We start from the raw sequence: 20,273 nt of genomic DNA, 5'->3' as shown, positions 1-20,273 counted from the left end.
ACTTTGGAAAATGTTAACACATTTTTGGGACCATTGTCATTTTCACAGCAAAAAATGCATTTAAATTGCATTGTTTATTGTGAAAATGACAGTTGCAGTTTGGGAGTTAACCACAGGGGGCGCTGTAGGGGTTAGTGTTCACTTAGTGTGTGTTTACAACTGTAGGGGGGTGTGGCTGTAGGACTGACGTCATCGATCGAGTCTCCCTTATAAAAGGGATCACTCGATCGATACGCCGCCACAGTGAAGCACGGGGAAGCCGTGTTTACATACGGCTCTCCCCGTGCTTCAGGCTCGGGGAGCGATCGCGACGGAGCGGCTATAAACGAATAGCCGTGCCGTCGTCCCGGATCGCTCCCCGAGGGAACCCGCCCGCCGGCGTACTTTCAAATTTCCCGCGTCTTATCTTTGGTTTGAATCCTCAAACCAAGATACGACGGCATCTGGGTTAGATCCGACAGGCGTACAGCTTCATACGCCTTCGGATCTTGGATGCAATACTTCGGCATCCACTGGGTGGAGTTCTCGTCGTTTTCCGCGTCGAGTATGCAAATTAGCTATTTCCGACGATCCATGAACGTACGAGCGGTCGTCGCATTCTCTTACGTCGTCTCTAGTCGGCTTTTTCCGGCGTATAGTTAAAGCTGCTGTTTTGCGGCATATAGTTAGACTTGCCATGTTAAGTATGGACGTCGTTCCCACGTTTAATTTGAATTGATTTTTTTTGCGTAAGTCGTCCGTGAATCGGGATGGACGTAATTTACGTCCACGTCCAAAAAAATTACGTCCTTGCGACGTCATTTTGCGCAATGCACGGCGGTAAATTTAGGGACGGCGCATGCGCAGTTCGTTCGGCGCAGGGACGCGCTTCATTTAAATGAAACACGCCCCCTACCCGCCCAACTTGAATTCCGCGCCGTTACGCCGCTTGAGATACACTACGCCGCCGTAACTTATGGCGCAAAATCTTTATGGATTCGAACCAAAGCCAGGTAAGGTACGGCGGCGTAGTGTATCTCAGATACAATGCGCCAGGGCAGATCTTTGTGAATCTGCCCCATAGTCAGCATTTTTTTTTTTACTTACAAACAAAACATTAACACTGAGATTTATTTAAGTATGTAGCTTCATGGCTAGCATGAATATATCAGCATGGTAAGCATTTGCCTGGATACAATTGAAATTCTATACTAGCTCAGAAAACCTGTTCTTGTCAGGATTGACAGTAAAGGTATATGCAAATCTGTAATTTCCTGAAGAAGCCAGTCTTTATAATTCCTCCCTTCTTTTGACCCCTAAGGTCAAGGAGCATGCCCTTTGCAGTATAAGGACCTTCAGGAATAATTGGAGAGAGTTGAAGACATGATTTTTTTTTTTTTTGAGATTACATACAATGTATTTGTCTTTTTTTCCATGGAGGTCACATATTTTTACTTATTGTTTGTAAAATCCTTTTTTTTGCTTTGCTTTAAAAAAAATTAAAACATAGAGTGAGTGAGTGAGTGAATAACTTATATAGCGCTACAAATGCAAACTGAATCGCTTCAAGGTGCGTTTACGTGTTTACAAAATTGTTATTATTATTTTTATGATTATTATTATACAGGATTTATTTAGCGCCAACAGCTTGTGCAGCACTTTACAACATGAGATTTACAGTACTAAAGGAAAAATGTTGACCCTGGTATGAGGAAACATTAGATTTATTATTTTCTGAATATGAGCTGCAGCTATACCCATACAATGAATGTTTGCAAATATATTGTGACAGCAATTTCCTGTAATCAAAGTGTCTTGAGGATGATTCAGTGTTGAATCAAGTTGTAATATGAATACTGGTCCAGAACCCAAGGGAGCAGGACCTTGTCATTTTCTGCTACAGGACAAAATGTTTAATAAACATGATTTAAAAAAAACAAAAAAAAACAATGAATACACAAAGAAAAAGAAGACACAGCTAAAAGATTTAAGTTTTTATACATATATATATATATATATATATATATATATATATATATATATATATATTACTGTTTTTATGTTTTGTGTGGAGTTGTCCATTATATTCTCAGCTGAACTGCCTATGGGTGTTTATCGGAATAATAACACATATACTATTTTTATTGTATAATTAATAGAACACAATAAAACCTTAATGTAATAAAGTGCATTTGAGAGATTGTTTGTTGAGGAGTTTAAATAGATTGGTTATAAACCATGATGATCCAAAGTGAATATAATACAATACCATGATTTTACAGTTGTCACAATCAATGATAATAAATTGTGTCACTCTAGTTAAAGGTCTTCAGACGTCTATAAAGACATAAAAGTATATGTGTAGTCCAATTTGTTTTTGTTATAGTTAAAGCGGGGAGGGGATAAACCCCAGTATTTATGTTTTTCCTGCCTCTATCCCATTATGGAGATGTCCCTTCACTTCCTGTCCTGTCCAGCAAAAGGAAGAGAGAAACAGTTTCTACAAAAGAAGAATTTCCCTCGCACAACAGGTGTTCTGACTGGAAGATGTACCATCACCTCTCATTCTGTTACAACTTTTTTTTTAACATCACTTTCTGTCTCTTTTTGTTCTGATAGTCTCCTGGACAAAATAGAGCGGGTGAATCTACCTACCAGGGACACAGAAATAAAAATGATATGTAATTTTCTCTATTCTACCCAAAAATAAAAAAGTTTAGGCTATACATATACATGAAAGATTATCAAGGAATATATATATATATATATATATATATATATATATATATATATATATATATATATATATATATATATATATATATATATATATATATATATATATATATATATATATATATTTCCAGAGACTGTGCTAGAGCATGTCTAGACATCTGGTGAATTTTAAGTTAATAAAAAAAACTTATTTTCAATAAAAAATAAAAAATATCATTCATCTATCCATTCCTTTATGCATGAACATGTTTTTTTTTAACTGAACCTTTGACATATACACAGGTTTATGTGTCTGGCAAATGATTCATTGATCTTACATGATGGATGGCAGGGATTGCATCTCAGACTATGAATATCGGCTAATTCATTTAAGTCAAGGTGATTTTGCATCTTGAAATTTAAGAAAAGTCATTGCTTATCAGATGTCACACAGAAGAAAATACATAGAAGACACAAATATTGCTCTCACCTCTCTCCGTAAAATGCAGTGGACCATCACAATGACAAATCCTTGCAATGAATCAAATACTGCGAACAGTATCTGAAACAGTATCGATCTCTTATCTGTCATTGCTAGAACAGCAGACATCCATGTCAAAGCCAGGAGAGGTAGAACAACACAGGAACTCCAAAGGGATGCCCTATGCAGAGAAAGATATTTGTTTTGCTGAACCAGATTGTGCTTTGTGCATGCAAATCATATTACGGAAGTTTAAATAAAAGTAAGCAAACACCTTCAGTGATAAGATCGCCAGTTCGTTACATGTATATTTTATGATCTGGCCATCTTGGAACTGAAGCGGTTAATGCTAAAACACATTTATGTAAAAAAAAATTCTAAAGGCAACACTTTAATACTGTTGCACAATTTAAAACAAATTACAAAAATAAATAAATAAAGAACAAAAAAGACATTGTAGTATTATTAGAAAAACACAAATTTTATCAGACTATTTTCAGACATGCACGGTAATAGATTTGTAACAAGAAGATGTAAATGATTTAGACTAACATGGCATTACTGGCGGTGGTGGCTGACAAAGCTGTTGTTGAAACTACTCCACACTTGGCACATTTGAGCGTCAAACCGCTATGAGGCTCACTCATCTGACTGCAAACAAACAGAACACCCACAAAAAGAACAAAGTATTCAATTTCACTGAAATCATTACTGCTGTACTTTTTTTTTTTTTACTATATGTTTTTCAATAAGATCTCATGCATACGTAACAAGATGAATGTATTGATTTGTTTATTAATGGAAGCTTTTGGTACTAAATATGTATCAAATTACTTGTGACATTTGCTACTTATATGATAAGAAGGATAATTTCATTCATGCATGCAGGGCAATTTTTTTTCCTCTATAAAAAGTGATAATTTCCCATTTTGCAAATTAATAAGCAGATTATACACTGAGCTAAACATAAGCAGGTGCTAAATCAGACATATGATGACATTCTATATTCAGGCCAATATAAAAAAACGATTGTTTTATCTTAAACGCTAATAGTTTAAAAGTCATTGTTACTTCTGTTAATAATACTACTAGTTATAATATGATAGGAATTTCATTGCAATTGGTAAAGGTAAATTACAAATTGTACTGATTGTTTTAATTAAAATATTAAATGGCCTGAATATGGAGTTAGGAATGAATGGAATTTGATGAAGTTCATTTGCTGTGTATGCTTATTTTTTTCATAAAAAAGTGCAGAACCATCAATTAATAAAAAAGTGATTGTTGCATCTAATAAAAATCTAAATTAATACCATACAATCACTAAACAGGCTTTGTTACTGTCAGTAACATATATGAGATACAATTTTATAGAATTTGTGTATATATCATACTGTTGGTATCAAAATGGATCAGACAATGTGAAAATTATTATAGATCACTTAGTTGCACACACAGGTGCAGCACGCATATTAAAACAATCTCCAAACTTAAATTATAATAAGTAGAAATGAGAAGAATGCCTAAATACATTAAGTACTAAAACCTCAAAATCTAAATTAATTTATAATATGTAATTTATCACCATATTTTTTTTTTCATTGACAAGTATAGCTTCTGGTTATATCATGATATTTTAATAACTTGTTTCTTTTATTTTGTTGGAGATTGTTCCATATTGAAATATTTTAGGAAAAATAGACTCCACGGGAGATCTAACCTGTGCCGGTTCCTGTCGTAAACACATTTCATAACTGTGTAATATACAAACTGTTTGACTTAATTGGTACTTTCAACAAGTTTGTTCATTGTTCATCCCTCATTATAATTCAGAGACAAAAAAAGGAATATCATTGAGCAAACTGTTGTAACTAATTAGCACCATGTTTACTGTACACAAAATCACAATAAAACTTGCTGCATATTTATTCAAATCTCTTAAACATGACAGTGTACCCTAGGTGGTTTGTTTTGCAATTTTTAATATTGCATATGACAATTTTGTTTTTATAAAACAGTGCCTTCTCTCTTAATAATTCATCTGCTGCTTAACTGTTTCGTTTTTTTTTTTTTTTTTTTTTAGCTAACATAACATGTTTTCAAAAAGAGAAAGATACAAATCAAAGGATTGAGTAGAAACATGAATGAATGCTTACATAAGGTTCTAAGAAGTTAATGTCTGCAAACTACTGAAAAACTAAAATGTATTAATATAATTATACATTTGGAAGAAAAATACAGGTCTGTTACCAATGTGTATATGGCATCATGTTTAAGCTTATTCAGACAATGTTCAGCTTCTAACCAATGTCACCTCAATTTTCAAACAATTATTCTTGTTTCTAACTGTTTGGCTGGATTGGATTTTTTTATTGGTTCATGAGTTGTTGGCAAACTGCCTTTTTCATAAACATAACCAGTCAGATTATTCCATTACTTATATTCATGTCCTAATTGCCTAAAAAATTCTAGAATTTGAACTGTGCCTTAAAGGGGTTGTAAAGGTTTGTTTTTTATTTTCTAAATATGTTCCTTTAAGCTAGTGCATTGTTGGTTCAGTTACCTTTTCCTTCCATTTCCCTTCTTTTTTTTTCTTTGTCTGAATTTCTCACTTCCTGTTTCCTCAGTAAACTTGCCCCTGTCATTCGAGCGGTGGTTAGTCAGCCAGAACAGCTTACTGAGGAGGAACAGGAAGTGAGAAATTCAGACAAAGAAAACAAAGAAAAAAAACATTTAGAAGGGAAATCGAAGGAAAAGGTAAGTAAACCAACAATGCACTAGCTTAAAGGAACCTATTTAGAAAATAAAAAATGAACCTTTACAACCCCTTTAATCTCCCAATGTAAGCTCATGTCTATAGCTAGCTGGCAATAGGGCTCAGGTATTATGAAAGAAAATCTGTTCAATGTAACGTATCTGCCCTATTGAAGTACTGTAATATGGAAGAACTATAATTCCACCTAATAGGGAACAAAAAGGGAGGTATATTACTTATTAAACAACCTGGGGGGGGGGGGGATACTTGTATTCTCTGTACATAAAACCATACATCAATCAAAAAAAAAAAACAGGATCCCCTGTAACAGAAATTGGTCTTACAGGTGAAGATTTTCTGTTCAGTATCATATGGTAAAGTGTGAAGTGCTCTGAATGTAAACCGACTGCATCTACCAGCTTACTGATATTCCTTTATGTACCTCCGGATCACATCACCTCCCTGTATGTGACTGCCAGATTTAACGGTGACTCTGGTATTTTGTGAAGGCAATAAGTGCTAGAGGACAAGTAAAGCCGTTTAGTACAGGGCTAAAAAAAAGAAGATTGTGGTATGAAGGCATTAATGAACCCAAGGACAACATGTATTGGGGTAAACTTACTAAAGGCAAACAGGCTGTTCACTTTGCAAGGGAAGTTGCACCTTATAAGGGAAGTGGTCCCAGGGCTTATTGGATGAAGTGAAGCTCTGCTTACTTTCATCATTCCATCATGTACAAGCCAAACATGTTTTATTATTTTCCTTGCACATGACCGAAACTTCACCACATTCACCAAGCTCTGAGGCAAATGCCCTCGCAGAGTGCAATTTCCATTGCAGAGTGAACAGCCATTTGCCTTTAGAAAACCCAACCATGTATTTACAATCCAGCAATAGTTTTCAATAACATTTATATACAGGTAAAACCAATGTGGGTCATGTGTTTTATTGGTTCCCATACATAAAAGCTTGACAAATGCTAAAGAAAGAATACATATACTAGACTGGAATATCTAGAATGATCCTGGAGAGTAATTTCTTATTGAAAAGGTAAAACCATCTGCTCCAGAAGCCAGTTAGAAGACGTTTTTCTATTCCAGTCCCGAACCCATCACACATTTTTTTTATGTAATGGAATTCTTAAAAACATACATTTTATTAGATGTATATTTTTATCATCAACATCCTTTTACATGGTATGTACAGTACATTTATAACTGGCACAATTCAAAGTTTTAGAGAGTGTTTGGCTATAAAAATAAGCTAAGGCAAGGTAATATGTAGAGCATAAGGCCCCATACACACGAGAGGATTTATCCGCGGATACGGTCCAGCGGACTGTATCCGCGGATAAATCCTCTTGAGGATTTGCGCGGATTTCCATCCGATGGAGTGTACTCACCATCGAATCGAAATCCGCGCCGAAATTCTCTGGCGATGACGTGTCGCGCCATTGCCGCGATGATGACGCGGCGACGTGCGCGACGCAGTCATATAAGGAATTCCACGCATGCGTCGAATCATTACGACGCATGCGGGGGATCCCCTCGGACGGATCGATCCGGTGAGTCTGTACAGACCAGCGGATCGATCCGTGGGATCCGATTCCAGCGGATAGATTTGTTGGCATGTCAACAAATTTTTATCTGCTGGAATTCGGAAATATCCGCGGATAAAGATCCGCTGGAGCATACACACCAGGGGATCCATCCGCAGAAAACGATCCGCTGAGATTTTTCAGCGGATGGATCCTCTCGTGTGTATGGGGCCTTAGACTTTGAAATTCACTGAGCTAAAGGCATACATATATATATATATATATATATATATATATATATATATATATATATATATATATACTTCAGTAGCTGTGTACAAGTGGAAAGGTAGCTTTATTGTACAATAAAAACCTTTAGGACTCATGTACACAGACACATTCCTACTTCCCGCCTAAACTAACTGGTGCATTTTTGGTGTCTGGGCACCCCTGTGCAAGTAGCACTGCATTACTGCATTTAACTACCTACAACTATTCAGGTCTTTGGGTGGCTGTACACAGCACCAGTGGCTCCAGGGCACCAAAATACATATTTATGCTGCAAGGATGAAAGTGCCCATGTGCATAAACCTCTATACAAATATCTGCTTTTTACATCTCTACATAGGATGATCATCATTTGTTAACTGTTAACAGTTGTTGGGTAAAACTGTGAGAATAAAAGAAAACTAAAATGTTCTTAAGAAACTGGAAAATTGCATAAAAGTACATCAATTTGCTTTTTTGCTCTTACTAGTTCAGTGTATGCTAGCTTTTTTTTCTTAAATTTGTGTATTATTTTATTATAAAGCATGACAAACAATATAGCTTTGTGACATTGTACCTGCTTAGGATTTCCTGGTATTCCTGCTCCCTTGACTGCACATTGCACATAACACAGGTGTTGTCAGTCTGTGCTGATAAAGCATTAAACTCTTCTGGTCTGAGCAATATATCATTCTCATTCTTGTTGCTTCTGCTGTTTTGGTTGCGCAGACTTCAGTCTGCAGTAATGTGTCTTTTTAAATACATTTAATTAAAAGAAAACAGTCCTGTCAGAAGCCAGTAAATCACCTTCTTTTGTAATTCGCCCATACCTGTTGTGCTATAAATCTTAATAGAATACAAAGAATGACATTCATTTTCTGACCCAGAACGTTTTCAGACACTGCCCTGCAACTTGCCTATAGTGTGAACTAAAAGGCTCACATCATGTTAGAGAACCTGCTGTTGGTGGCCACTCGCTAGTAGCAGGAAGACTAGGAAGACTAGGAAGACTAGGAGAGCAGGGAAACCACTCATGGCTTCTACGGTATCGTAGAGAGCACCATTGCTTCATCGCTGCTCCTAGGGACATTTCAGTTAATTAGGGAGCAATGCCATAGAAGCAGGTGACTATTCTATTAAGTGATCCTATTGCTGGAATTAAGCACAAAGCTGAAATGTTTGCTTATTTGCATTCCAAACAATTTGTAATTCTGTTCAGACAAATCCCTACCACCTCCATGTGCAGGAATGAAAGCATCAGAATATTTTTAAGAAGCCTATTTTTTTTTTTGTTTTAATAAATATTCAGGCAAACGATTTTTGGGATCATAAAGCCCCCTTTTACTGCACAGCCAGGTAGGTGCCAAAAGACTTATTTCCTGTTTTTGAACACATTTTCCTATACAATCTCCTCAACCCCAGACAGATTTCTTGTCCAATTAGCAGACAGGTAATTGGGTTATCAATATAATTAAGCAGTAGGATGATCACCCAGCTGTGTAGAATCAGAGAATTGAGTGAAGAATCTTCTGGTAGAAAAACAGTAAATATGTATTTCAACTGTGTACTTAGCTAGGACTCCACCTGAATTTCAGGTATTAAAAAAAATATATATATATATATATATATATATTTTCAGTAGTAAAACCTTGGATTGCGAGCATAATTCGTTCTTGAAACATGCTAGTAATCCAAAGCACTTGTATATCAAAGCAAATTTCTGGAAACTCAGATGATTCGTTCCACAACCATTTATTCATAAGTCATTCAGTTTATAGTCCATATAAAACAATTATAGCAATGTGTAACCATAACATTTCCATCCACAAGGGGATTAGAAGCAAAATCCATCAGGAGCTACAGTGTATAAAAGAGAAGCACCTCTAAATGTAGCAATATGGTTACATTTAATGAAGGTACACAATTTAGCAATTCACATGGTTGATGATTAAAATATGCACATCTAAGTATGCAAGCACCTGAGGTAAAGCTGTCCACATAGACTACCTCCGCACTGGCAGCTCTTACCACTGTCAGTCTGCAATCATGATCATGAAGACTACCCTGCAGTAGAGTATTTGAAAGCGAAGCTTGAAACGCTCATGGAGCGCAGCATGGAAGGGATGATGTCGATGGTGGAGTGGACAGCTTTACCCCGGATACCTGCTTTCTGTGGCTTGCTAAATGTTGTACCTACATTAAATGTAACCATATTGCTACACTTTGAGGCTCCTCTGTTCTTTTTTATACTCAGTTGTGACATGACACTACTTGTATATCAAGTTAAAAATTATTTAAAAATGTTGCTTGTCATGCAAAACGCTCTCAAACCATGTTACTCTCAAACCAAGGTTTTACTGTATGTATTTAATAATATTAAATATTTTTTTTTCTTTTTAATGCAGCTAGTATACATATATGACTCTGTTTATTGACCCCCTAATGTAGGTAAATTGTGCTTTTAAAATATGCTACACTTTTCAAAACAGATAGACACTAAGGCCTCGTACACACGATAGGTTAAACAGAGGACAACGGTCTGATGGACCGTTTTCATCGGTCAAAATCGATAGTGTGTGGGCCCCATAAGTTATTTAACCATCGGTTAAAAAAAAGCCAACTTGCATTAAAAATCAACGCATGCTCAGAATATAAGTTGACGCATGCTTAGAAGCATTGAACTTCGTTTTTTTCAGCACGTCGTTTTGTTTTAAGGCCACTGCGTTCTGACGCGATCGTTTTTTTAACCGATGGTGTGTAGGCGCGACGGACCATCAGTCAGCTTCATCAGTTAAATGGTGAAAACGGTCCATCGGTCCGTTCTCATTGGATGGACTGATCGTGTGTACGCGGCATAAGAGGTTGATTTACTAAACCTTGAGAGTGCAAAATCTGGTGCAACTGTGCTTAGAAACCAATCAGTTTTTAGTTGTCAAAGCTCAATTGAACAAGATTAAGGTAAAAGCTGATTGGCTACCATGCACAGCTGCACCAGATTTCGCCATCTCCAGTTTTAGCAAATCAACCCCTCACTTTTTCTATTTAACATGGTATTATCCTTCAATTATTTTTTGTGTAATGTTGATCTTGCATCAGTTCCCTGCACAACTTGAGCTTCTAAGTCTAAAATGCCATAATCCATAACTCTATAACATCATTGCCCTTCAATTAATATTAATTTACAATAATGTGTGTTAAAAAAATATTAAAGCATAGCACAAGAATACTATAAAAGGACAACATATTACTAAACACTGCTATTTCTGAAAATCTCCCATTGGGTAAATAGCAAACTGTTGACTGTAATAGTACAAGAAAACTAAAATGCAAAGCAGAAGGATATTTTTATAATGATTTTCTAAAGCTGCAATTATATTGGGACCCTATAAAAGAACACCTGATATCATTCAGAAAATTCAATGAATGCATAAAGAATCAAGATTAATAGCTTTTCAACTACTAAAAAGTCTAATTAAATGAGAAAGGGAGCTTAACAATTTGTTTTACAGACAGCTCTATAGTGAGAAGGTATTAGGAGTCCTTCATTCAAGCACAAACTCTGATCTGCATATGGCAATTTAGAATAATTGATTGAAATCACAGTAAACTGCCTTACAAATGTTGTAAATGAAACTCCAATGTCAGAATGACACATGTTATATGTATATAAAAAAATTATACTAGGCAATAATTGAACCATATGAATACACTGCATTTTTCAACCAATGCAAATAAAACATGATTGAACAAAAAGTTAAAATGGACCTAAAAGCAATTCTGTGCTTCCTTCCTCCTCTAAACTGCCTAAGCCCCTGCCCACGCTGCTCCCACAAACACCAGATCTAAAACATTGTGCCCTGCTGGCTAGCAAACTATGTGGTAAGGGGGATTGTGGGATTGTGTATTAGTATTTTAAAACATATATGTCTGCTGTTCTTATGTAGAATGTAGAATTTTTCTCTAAAAAAAAAATCTAAACGAATCTAGTTTAAATGTGTTTTAAGATCCTCAGGAACAGTAGTATCTATAGAAATGCCTGTCCAGTTTACTAAGCATTTTGAAACCCTAAAAACAAATTTGCCTTACTCGATTTCTCCTCGATTTCTCCTTTCTGAGTTTTTAGGAGCTACCGTACTTGAGAGCTTATAAGGTTAAACTCTCATCCGCCTACTACTGACTTTCAAATATCACTATAGATCAAAGAGGCTGTCTATCCCACTTAGCAATCTATAGTGTGACATAGGAGATGAGAGAAGCTAGACAAGAGCTGGTCTCTAAAATTGCTGCTTCTTAACTGCATAACTCCCACAGGTTTTGGATTTTTGTTAGCAGGAAAGCTTCATACTGGGACCAGGCACCAGAGTGTCAGTTTATCAAGAGTTTTTTTCTCTTCTGCACCTAATGGGCTTTTGGGATTTACTAGATTCTAGGGCCCAGATTCACATAGAACTGCGGCGGCATAACATATCGTAGATACGTTACACCGCCGCAAGTTTTCATCGCAAGTGCCTGATTCACCAAGCACTTGCATGAAAACTTACGCCGGTGGCCTCCAAGGTAAGCCCGCGTAATTCAAAGGGGCGTGTGCCATTTAAATTAGGCGCGCTCCCGCACCGGACCTTCTGCGCATGCTCTGTTTTGAAATTCCCGCCGTGCTTTGCGCGAAGTGACGTCATTTTTTCGAACGGCGACGTGTATTCACGGACGTCTTACGCAAGAACAAAAATGTTTTAAATTTTGACGCGGGAAGGACGGCCATACTTTATACAGCACATACGTGGGCTGTGTAAAGTTAGGGCAGGGAAAACGATGACTAAAATTGCGACGGGAAACTAGACTAGCGACGACGTACCGAACGTGAAAAACTGTCATGGATCGCCGTAAAACCTCATTTGCATACCTGACGCTGGAATACGACGCAAACTCCACCCAGCGGCGGCCGCGGTATTGCATCCTAAGATCCGACAGTGTAAAACAATTACACCTGTCGGATCTAAGGGCTATCTATGCGTAACTGATTCTATGAATCAGTCGCATAGATACTCTGAGAGATACGACGGAGTATCTGAGATACTCCGTCGTATCTTTGCTGTGAATCTGGCCCTAGGTGTATAGTCATAGAACATGTACCAATGCCAAAAAAAAAAAGGATACCTAAAGGCAAAACATTTTTTTATTTTTATTTCAGAAACAGTTGAGGGGGATAGAACAGTGGTTCTCAACCTCAGTCCTCAAGTTCACCCAACAGGCCATATTCTGGGAAATTAAAATACCAAGCCATTGACTCATTGATTTAAAGCACCTGTGCAAGATAAAGTAAAGTCTGAAACATGGCCTGTTGGGGGTACTTAAGGACTGAGGTTGGGAACCACTGGATTAGAACACCTATTCATTTTTTGTTGCTATCTATCAACCCTCTATATTTGTTCACCATTATTATTGTTTACCATTATTATTATTAAAAGTGAAAGTAAAAGGAAATACCAGATTTTGGGTTGTCCCCAGAAAAGTAACAGAGGGGAAATCTTCCAATGAGGACTCTATTTCTAGTGACCTGGGGACCCCAACGGATTCCCTTACTTTGCAGGGATTTCCTCTCACTTCCTATGGGATAGAAAGTGAGGGTAAATCTTCCCAATAGGAAAAAGATGGCAAAAAAAAACTGACAGGGATTTTAACCATGACTAAAAAAATGGTTGCCTTTAGTTCTACTTTAACTACTTCAATACAGGGCTCTTTTACCCCCTTCCTACCCAGGCCAATTTTCAGCTTTCAGTGCTGTCACACTTCGAATGACAATCGTGTAGTCATGCAACACTGTACTCAGATTACATTTTTATAATTTTTTTACATACAAATAGAGCTTTCTTTTGGTGGCATATTTTGGTTGATTTGGTGGTCATTTTTTGCTAAAAAAACTTTTTTTTTTTTTACATTTCTTAATTTCCTAAAAATTGGGACAAAAACTCACCATGCCTCTTGCATAATACCTTGGACTGTCAAATTTCAGAAAGGGGTAATTTGGGGGTATTTGTACTGACCTGGTGTTTTTGGGCCTCAAAAAATGAGGGTGTCAGTACATCAGGATTGATCAATTTTCATACATATATACATATACCATATCTTGTAGTCTCAATAACTCTCGCACAGACTAAGTAATAAACACCTAGGGGCAGATCCACAAAGAGAGTACGCCGGCGTATCTACTGATACACCGGCGTACTTTCAAATTTGCTGCGTCGTATGTTTGTTTTGAATCCTCAAAACAAGATACGATGGCATCTGGGTTAGATATGACAGGCGTACATCTTCGTACGCCTTCGGATCTTAGATGCAATTCTTCGGCGTCCACTGGGTGGCGTTCCCGTCGTAATCCGCGTCGAGTATGCAAATTAGCTATTTCCGACGATCCACGAACGTACGAGCGGCCGTCGCATTCTTTTACGTCGTCTCTAATCGGCTTTTTCCAGCGTATAGTTAAAGCTGCTATATGGTGGCGTACTCAATGTTGGGTATGGCCGTCGTTCCCGCGTATAATTTTGAAAATGTTATTTTGTTTGCGTAAGTCGTCCGTGAATCGGGCTGGACGTAATTTACGTCTACGTCAAAACAATGACGTCCTTGTGACGTCATTTAGCGCAATGCACGATGGGAAATTTAGGGACGGTGCATGCGCAGTTCATTCGGTGCGGGGACGCGCTTCATTTAAATGAAACACGCCCCCTACCCGCCGTATTTGAATTCCGCGCCCTTACGCCGCGAGAGATAAACTACGCCGCCGTCACTTACGGCGCAAATTCGTTGTGGATTTAAAACAAAGCCAAATAAGTTACGGCGGCGTAGCAGATCTTTGTGGATCTGCCCCTTAATTGGTTATTTTCAACCAGAAGCGTAGCAGAATACATTTTGACCTAAATTTATGAAGAAAGTTGTTTTTTTTGCAAACTTTTATAACAGACACAAAGAAAACACATTTGTTTCCATAATTTTTCTTATTTTTTTGTTTATTTAGGCAAAAAATAAAAACCCTGGTGATCATTAAATACCACCAAAATAAAGCTCTATTTGTGTGAAAAAAAATGATAAAAATTTCTTATGGGTACAGTGTTGCGTGACCCCGCAATTGTCATTCAAATCTGAAAATTAGCCTGGGCAGGAAGGGTGTAAAAGTGCCTGGTATTGAAGTGGTTAGGGAATATTTATTAAACATCACTGGACACCATAATTAAACATAATTTTATGTCATTAGACAATATAATTGATATGAAGTTAAATCAGGGTACATTAGTATTTTTTCCATTAAGTTTTTCTTCATAGTAATGTTTTTATGTGAACCCTCATCTTGTAAAACAATCAATTCAGTTTAAAATAGAAATCAAAAGCATATTATTGTGCATATGTATAAAAATACATTGTAAATACTGTATCTTTGTCCCTTAGCCAAGGGTCGGCTAAGTTCCCAGCACAGCCAGAAAACTGACCACACTGTGCTCTCATGCCAAGCATGATCAGTTTTAAATAAGAAAGCACACAAAGGAAACAATGCAAAGACAACAGGATGATTTTTCATACACATTCATGTACAACAGGCACCTATCAAGAACATAAAATGTTGATGTGACATGTGCTTTAAGGGCCAGTTCACATCATAGAAACACAGTCTGGATGTGTTTCAGATGATTTTCAGCATGCCCGTTTTTTTTACAGGTTTTTTGATGCGTTCCAGTTTGTTTTTACCACTCTTTTTTCTTAACCCTAAACAATGACTTGTGTTTTCCAGTGCGTTTTTGGTGCTTTTAGGTGCGTTCTGGTGCATTCCAGTGCCCTTTTTACAGCGTTTCAGTACAGTGCAGTGGAGCATGTTCTACTTTATTTACAGGAACTGGAATGCACTAAAATTGCAACCACTGGTGTGAACTATGCCATTGAAAACTATATAATGTACTTTCCAGTGCATTTTTGATGTGGTGGTGTGATGTGGTGTGAACTGACCCTAAATGACTTTTTCAAGGTGTGAAAGAGTCATGGTATGAAGATTCCTTTACAAACCCTCACATCCTTATGCCATTTTTTTTTTAAGGGACAGTACTTCAACCAGACCCTTATCCAGTCATGCAGCCTGGGTGTCCATGAAAGGGAGGGCAGCAGACACACACCTCTCCTCTCCCTGAACTAGACCAGGCCACATGTCTTTTAACAGTCTGGGGTACCTTGCAAGGGTGGTGGCAAAGCCTCCCTGAGAGACTAGGGCATCTTCCCCAAATGCAGTCCTCTAAAAAAGGATGTGGGGATTTGTGGGGGAATTTATAAAATAATTTGGAAGCCACCCATCTAATAAGATGGCTCCCAGATACCACGGGCCAGATCCACAAAAGAGATACGACGGAGTAACTGCTGTTACTCCATCGTATCCCTTGTCCTAACTTTGGAACTGATCCACAGAAGCAGTTTTCCAAAGTTAGGACGAAGATCCGGCATGTGTAATTGAATTACACTGCCGAATCTTAGGATGCAGTACCGCATCCGCCGCTGGGGGCATTTCGCGTCGAAATGCCGCTTCGGGTATGCAAATTAGGACTTACGGCGATCCACAAAGCTATTATGCTTCGTTTTGTCGCCGTAAGTTTTATTTTGCAAGTGCAAAATTAGGGCTGCTTTTACAAAGTGTAAACTGTTTACACCATGTAAAAGCAGACCCTTCTTCCTCGCGCCGCGCTTTTTTTCGATTTTGAATTTTTTTTTTGCCGCCGTATCTTTTTTTTTTCACGACGCAACTTTATTGACCCGTCGCGATCCACAAAGCCCGACGTAACGTAATTTCGCGCTATGCCCGTCGGGAAAATGACGTCACGAGCATGCGCAGTACGGTCGGCGCGGGAGCGCGCCTCATTTAAATGGGATTCGCCCCCTGATGATGAGGAACGCCTTGCGCCGGCCCGATTTAAGTTACTCCACTCAAAATTTCTAGGTAAGTGCTTTGTGGATCGGGCACTTAGGTAGAAATTTTGCGGCGGTGTAACTTAAATCGGCATATTTAAGTGAAGCCCGTTTTTTGAGGATCTGGCCCCACAATCCTAGGGGAATGAGTACAAGGGCACATTTGCATTAAATGCAAATAAACATTTCCACACCATGAAAAAGTGTTTTAGTGTTGGAGGAGGTTACATAATAATATAACAATTATATTGGCTACCAGTAATTAAGACAGAGTAACACAATTTTGCATACACGTGCACTTTTGTTCTAAGCAATAGATCACAGGTAAGCACCTACTATGTCAGTAGACAGGCTCTCTTTCACAGAAATAATTAGTAGATGGAGAACACCACATCAAGCATTTACAGAAAAACAGCAAATAGCAATGTGCAACATGCAGTAATGTATAATAGCCAGTTATCATACACAATTGTGGTTCTTTGAGCTCCCTTAATAAAAAGGCCCGTTATCTTCTTTAAATTCAGCCACAATTACATTTTACTTTTGGCAAAATTAAAGTATGCACATTAGCGATATATGAAAACAATCAGTGATTAACTGCAATTTTAATATAACATACCCTATGCAATCTAAAGCAAAACTGTCAGGCATTTTTAAACTTTTTTAAACTAAAAAAAGTGCTACCCTAGAGCAGATACAAGAACAATCTTCTATTAGCTGGAAAAAACATTATCTATGTGTCCCTCTGATCCTGGATTACATTTCTCCAATGATCCAAAGAGTTCCCTTTCTGGACACAGTGGCACTTTCATAGAATACTGGAATAGCTAGTGGGGAAAACTTAGTTACAGATTGCAGATCTTATTACTGAATTCAAGGCGTTAAACAATTAGTAACATATGAGGATAACAATGGTGCCTGTTTTCGGGCTGAGTTTTTTTAATTTAAAAGGTTAAAGGGTTGACAGGTTTGCTTCAATAATATACATCAATAAAATTGTATTCATATACAAAAAAAATAAACAATTCTAAGTAGTTTGAGCTTTTGTTGTCATTGATTTTTTTGTGTGATGATTCTGCACTTTTGTTTTAATGTTTTTTTTTTCTTTATTCATGAAAATAAATCTGGAGACATGAATGAAATATCAACTTCTTGATGAAGCATGCATCTAATATAAAACTAAAATAATTGGGAATATGCAGAATGAATAACTATAATAAAATAATATGATTACAGGCATTTTGAATCTGCTTACCCTGCTCTGTGTTTGAGCTTTTTATCTAGGATACCATCTCTGGAAACAAGTTTATTAAAGACTAAAATTCCAATTACCATGTTGACCTGTACAACAAAAAGAGGAATTACACATACTGGTCCTTATAAGTCAATGTATTAAACATATAGCTATACAATTTAATGATCAAATATGTTTATCTAAAATATATATATATATATATATATATATATATATATATATATATATATATACAACTTCAGGTCACATATGAATGATAAAAAAGACCATATTTAGCATAAATGTGTTAATTACTATATGGTAAGACAGCATCAGGAGCAATGGGGAGTTCAAAATCGTGTGCAGCTCTGCATAGAAACCAATTAGCTTCTATTTTTTTTTTCAAAGCTTAATTGGACAAGCTGAAGTTAAAAATTGATTAGCTAACATGCACCGCTGCACCAGATTTTGCACTCTCCAGGTTTAGTAAATGAACCCCAATATTTAGTATTCTAGAGCAATCTATTAACAATGAATTCCAAGTTATGGCATGCTATTCTTTAATCTTTTATACTGGATCAGTCTGGATATTCTTTATTTATTATTCTATAAATTATATTACATTATATTATATTATATTATGTTTTATTATATTACATTATACTTTTATTATACTTTATATAGAAGACAGTTTAGAGCTGTAGTGATACCATTTACTGGCTAACTCCAAAGACTGAAGATGCATGCTTCCTTCACCTGGTATTGTGATTGCTGTATAATGTTCATATACCCCCAAGAAAACAGGTTTGAGCTTCAGGTAGTTTGGTCTGCCATTGACATGATATACTGTATAACAGTAAAGGTCACCCTAATAACCTGCTGATCTCCAAAAAGAGTTTTTACAATTTCATAAGACATTTTTAATGCTCCTATTGTTTATAAAGGCCCAAGATTGCTTATAGGGGTAGTAAGCTTGTCATAAACCTGGGCAACTCAAACTGAGAATATTGTGTAAAATGCATATGCAGAAGTTATACTCGGTAAATCAAAGAACACAAACCAAAAAAAACATAGTCAACATAGCAGCTAAAGTTATATTTAAATATTAAAGTTGTTTTCAAATATTAAGTTTCACTCTGCTCCCTCTTGTCTCCTGGGCTGTCTGGACAGTCTGTAAGCATGCATTCTGGATTTACTGACTTTTAGTAGGGTTAGAAAATGGTAACCTCAAGCAAATTATATTTGCAATTTATATTTGCTTAAAATACAATTTAGTTAAGGTACACAAAATTCTAAAATAATGTTATTTTCCTAAAACGTAGATCAAGAACCTAATGAGTATCAAACATATTTACACCCCTCTCCCTTCAATATCTTGTATCTCAGTCTGATAGTGATGCTCAGGCAAGGATGTCAATGAGTGGCTCCACGATAACACGGATTCAACCCTTTGACATCATACATATGACCTCCTATTCACATCAATTTTCCATGACTGACCATTTCAAAGATATCAGATCTACTAATAGATATGTCTTGGGTATGTTTATCAATTTAGAGGAGAGTACTTTCCAGTTTACATTCATACATTCATGCACACCAACATTTTTTGTCCCCTTTAACTTGGTTTGCATTTGAAATGCATGTTTGCAGGTCTCTTTAAAATCCCGCTATACATCATCTACTTAATATTTTTAATGATCGGGTAATTCAGAACAATAAAGTAAATTTAGTGAAGTGTTGTATATAAAGTAAATATCACGGGGCAGATCCACATACCTTTCCGCCGGGCGCAGTGTATCTAAGATACGCTACGCCGCCGTAACTTATCTTTTTTTTTCCGAATCCTGAAAGAATTTGCGCCGTAAGTTACGGCGGCGTAGTGTATCTCTCGCAGCGTAAGGGCGCGGAATTCAAATGGATGTAATGGGGCGTGTTTTATGTAAATACGTCGTGACCCGACGTAAACAACGTTTTTTTTTAACTGTGCATGCGCCGTCCCTGGGGTATCCCAGTGCGCATGCTCGAAACTAAACCGGAACCAGCCAATGTCATTCTATGCAAATTCCTAATCGCGAACGATATACGCAAACGACGTAAAAAATTCAAAATTGTACGCGGGAACGACGGCCATACTTAACATTGAGTATGCCTCACAACAGCAGCTTTAACTATATGCCGGAAAAAGCCGAATGCAAACGATGGGAAAAAATGCGCCGGGCCGACGTACGTTCGTGGATCGCCGTAACTAGCTAATTTGCATACTCAACGCAGATTTCGACGGGAACGCCACCTAGCGGCCGCCGAATAATTGCAGCTTAGATCCGACGGCGTACTAAGACGTACGCCTGTCGGATCTAGCCGAGAT

General features: G+C 37.1%; 1 protein-coding gene across 4 annotated transcripts in view; it reads right to left on the bottom strand.

Moving 5' to 3' along the window:
* The window catches only part of ADGRB3 (adhesion G protein-coupled receptor B3), a 1,023,178-nt gene that overhangs the window by 107,651 nt on the left and 895,254 nt on the right, over positions 1 to 20,273 (bottom strand). For 3 of the 4 annotated variants that reach the window (XM_040349906.1, XM_040349909.1, XM_040349907.1), the window contains 3 exons: positions 17,927 to 18,012; positions 3,728 to 3,826; positions 3,185 to 3,356 (listed from right to left, as the gene is read on the bottom strand). In XM_040349906.1, coding sequence (XP_040205840.1) covers positions 3,185 to 3,356; positions 3,728 to 3,826; positions 17,927 to 18,012 — 357 coding nt within the window. The remainder of the gene's footprint in view (positions 1 to 3,184; positions 3,357 to 3,727; positions 3,827 to 17,926; positions 18,013 to 20,273) is intronic. The other variant, XM_040349908.1, reaches the window with a different exon arrangement.

This window comes from Rana temporaria, chromosome 4 (genome assembly GCF_905171775.1).
Source record: "Rana temporaria chromosome 4, aRanTem1.1, whole genome shotgun sequence".
Taxonomy (NCBI): domain Eukaryota; kingdom Metazoa; phylum Chordata; class Amphibia; order Anura; family Ranidae; genus Rana; species Rana temporaria.
The sequence above is the reverse complement of the archived record's forward strand: the minus strand, read 5'-3'. Positions and strand labels throughout refer to the sequence as shown.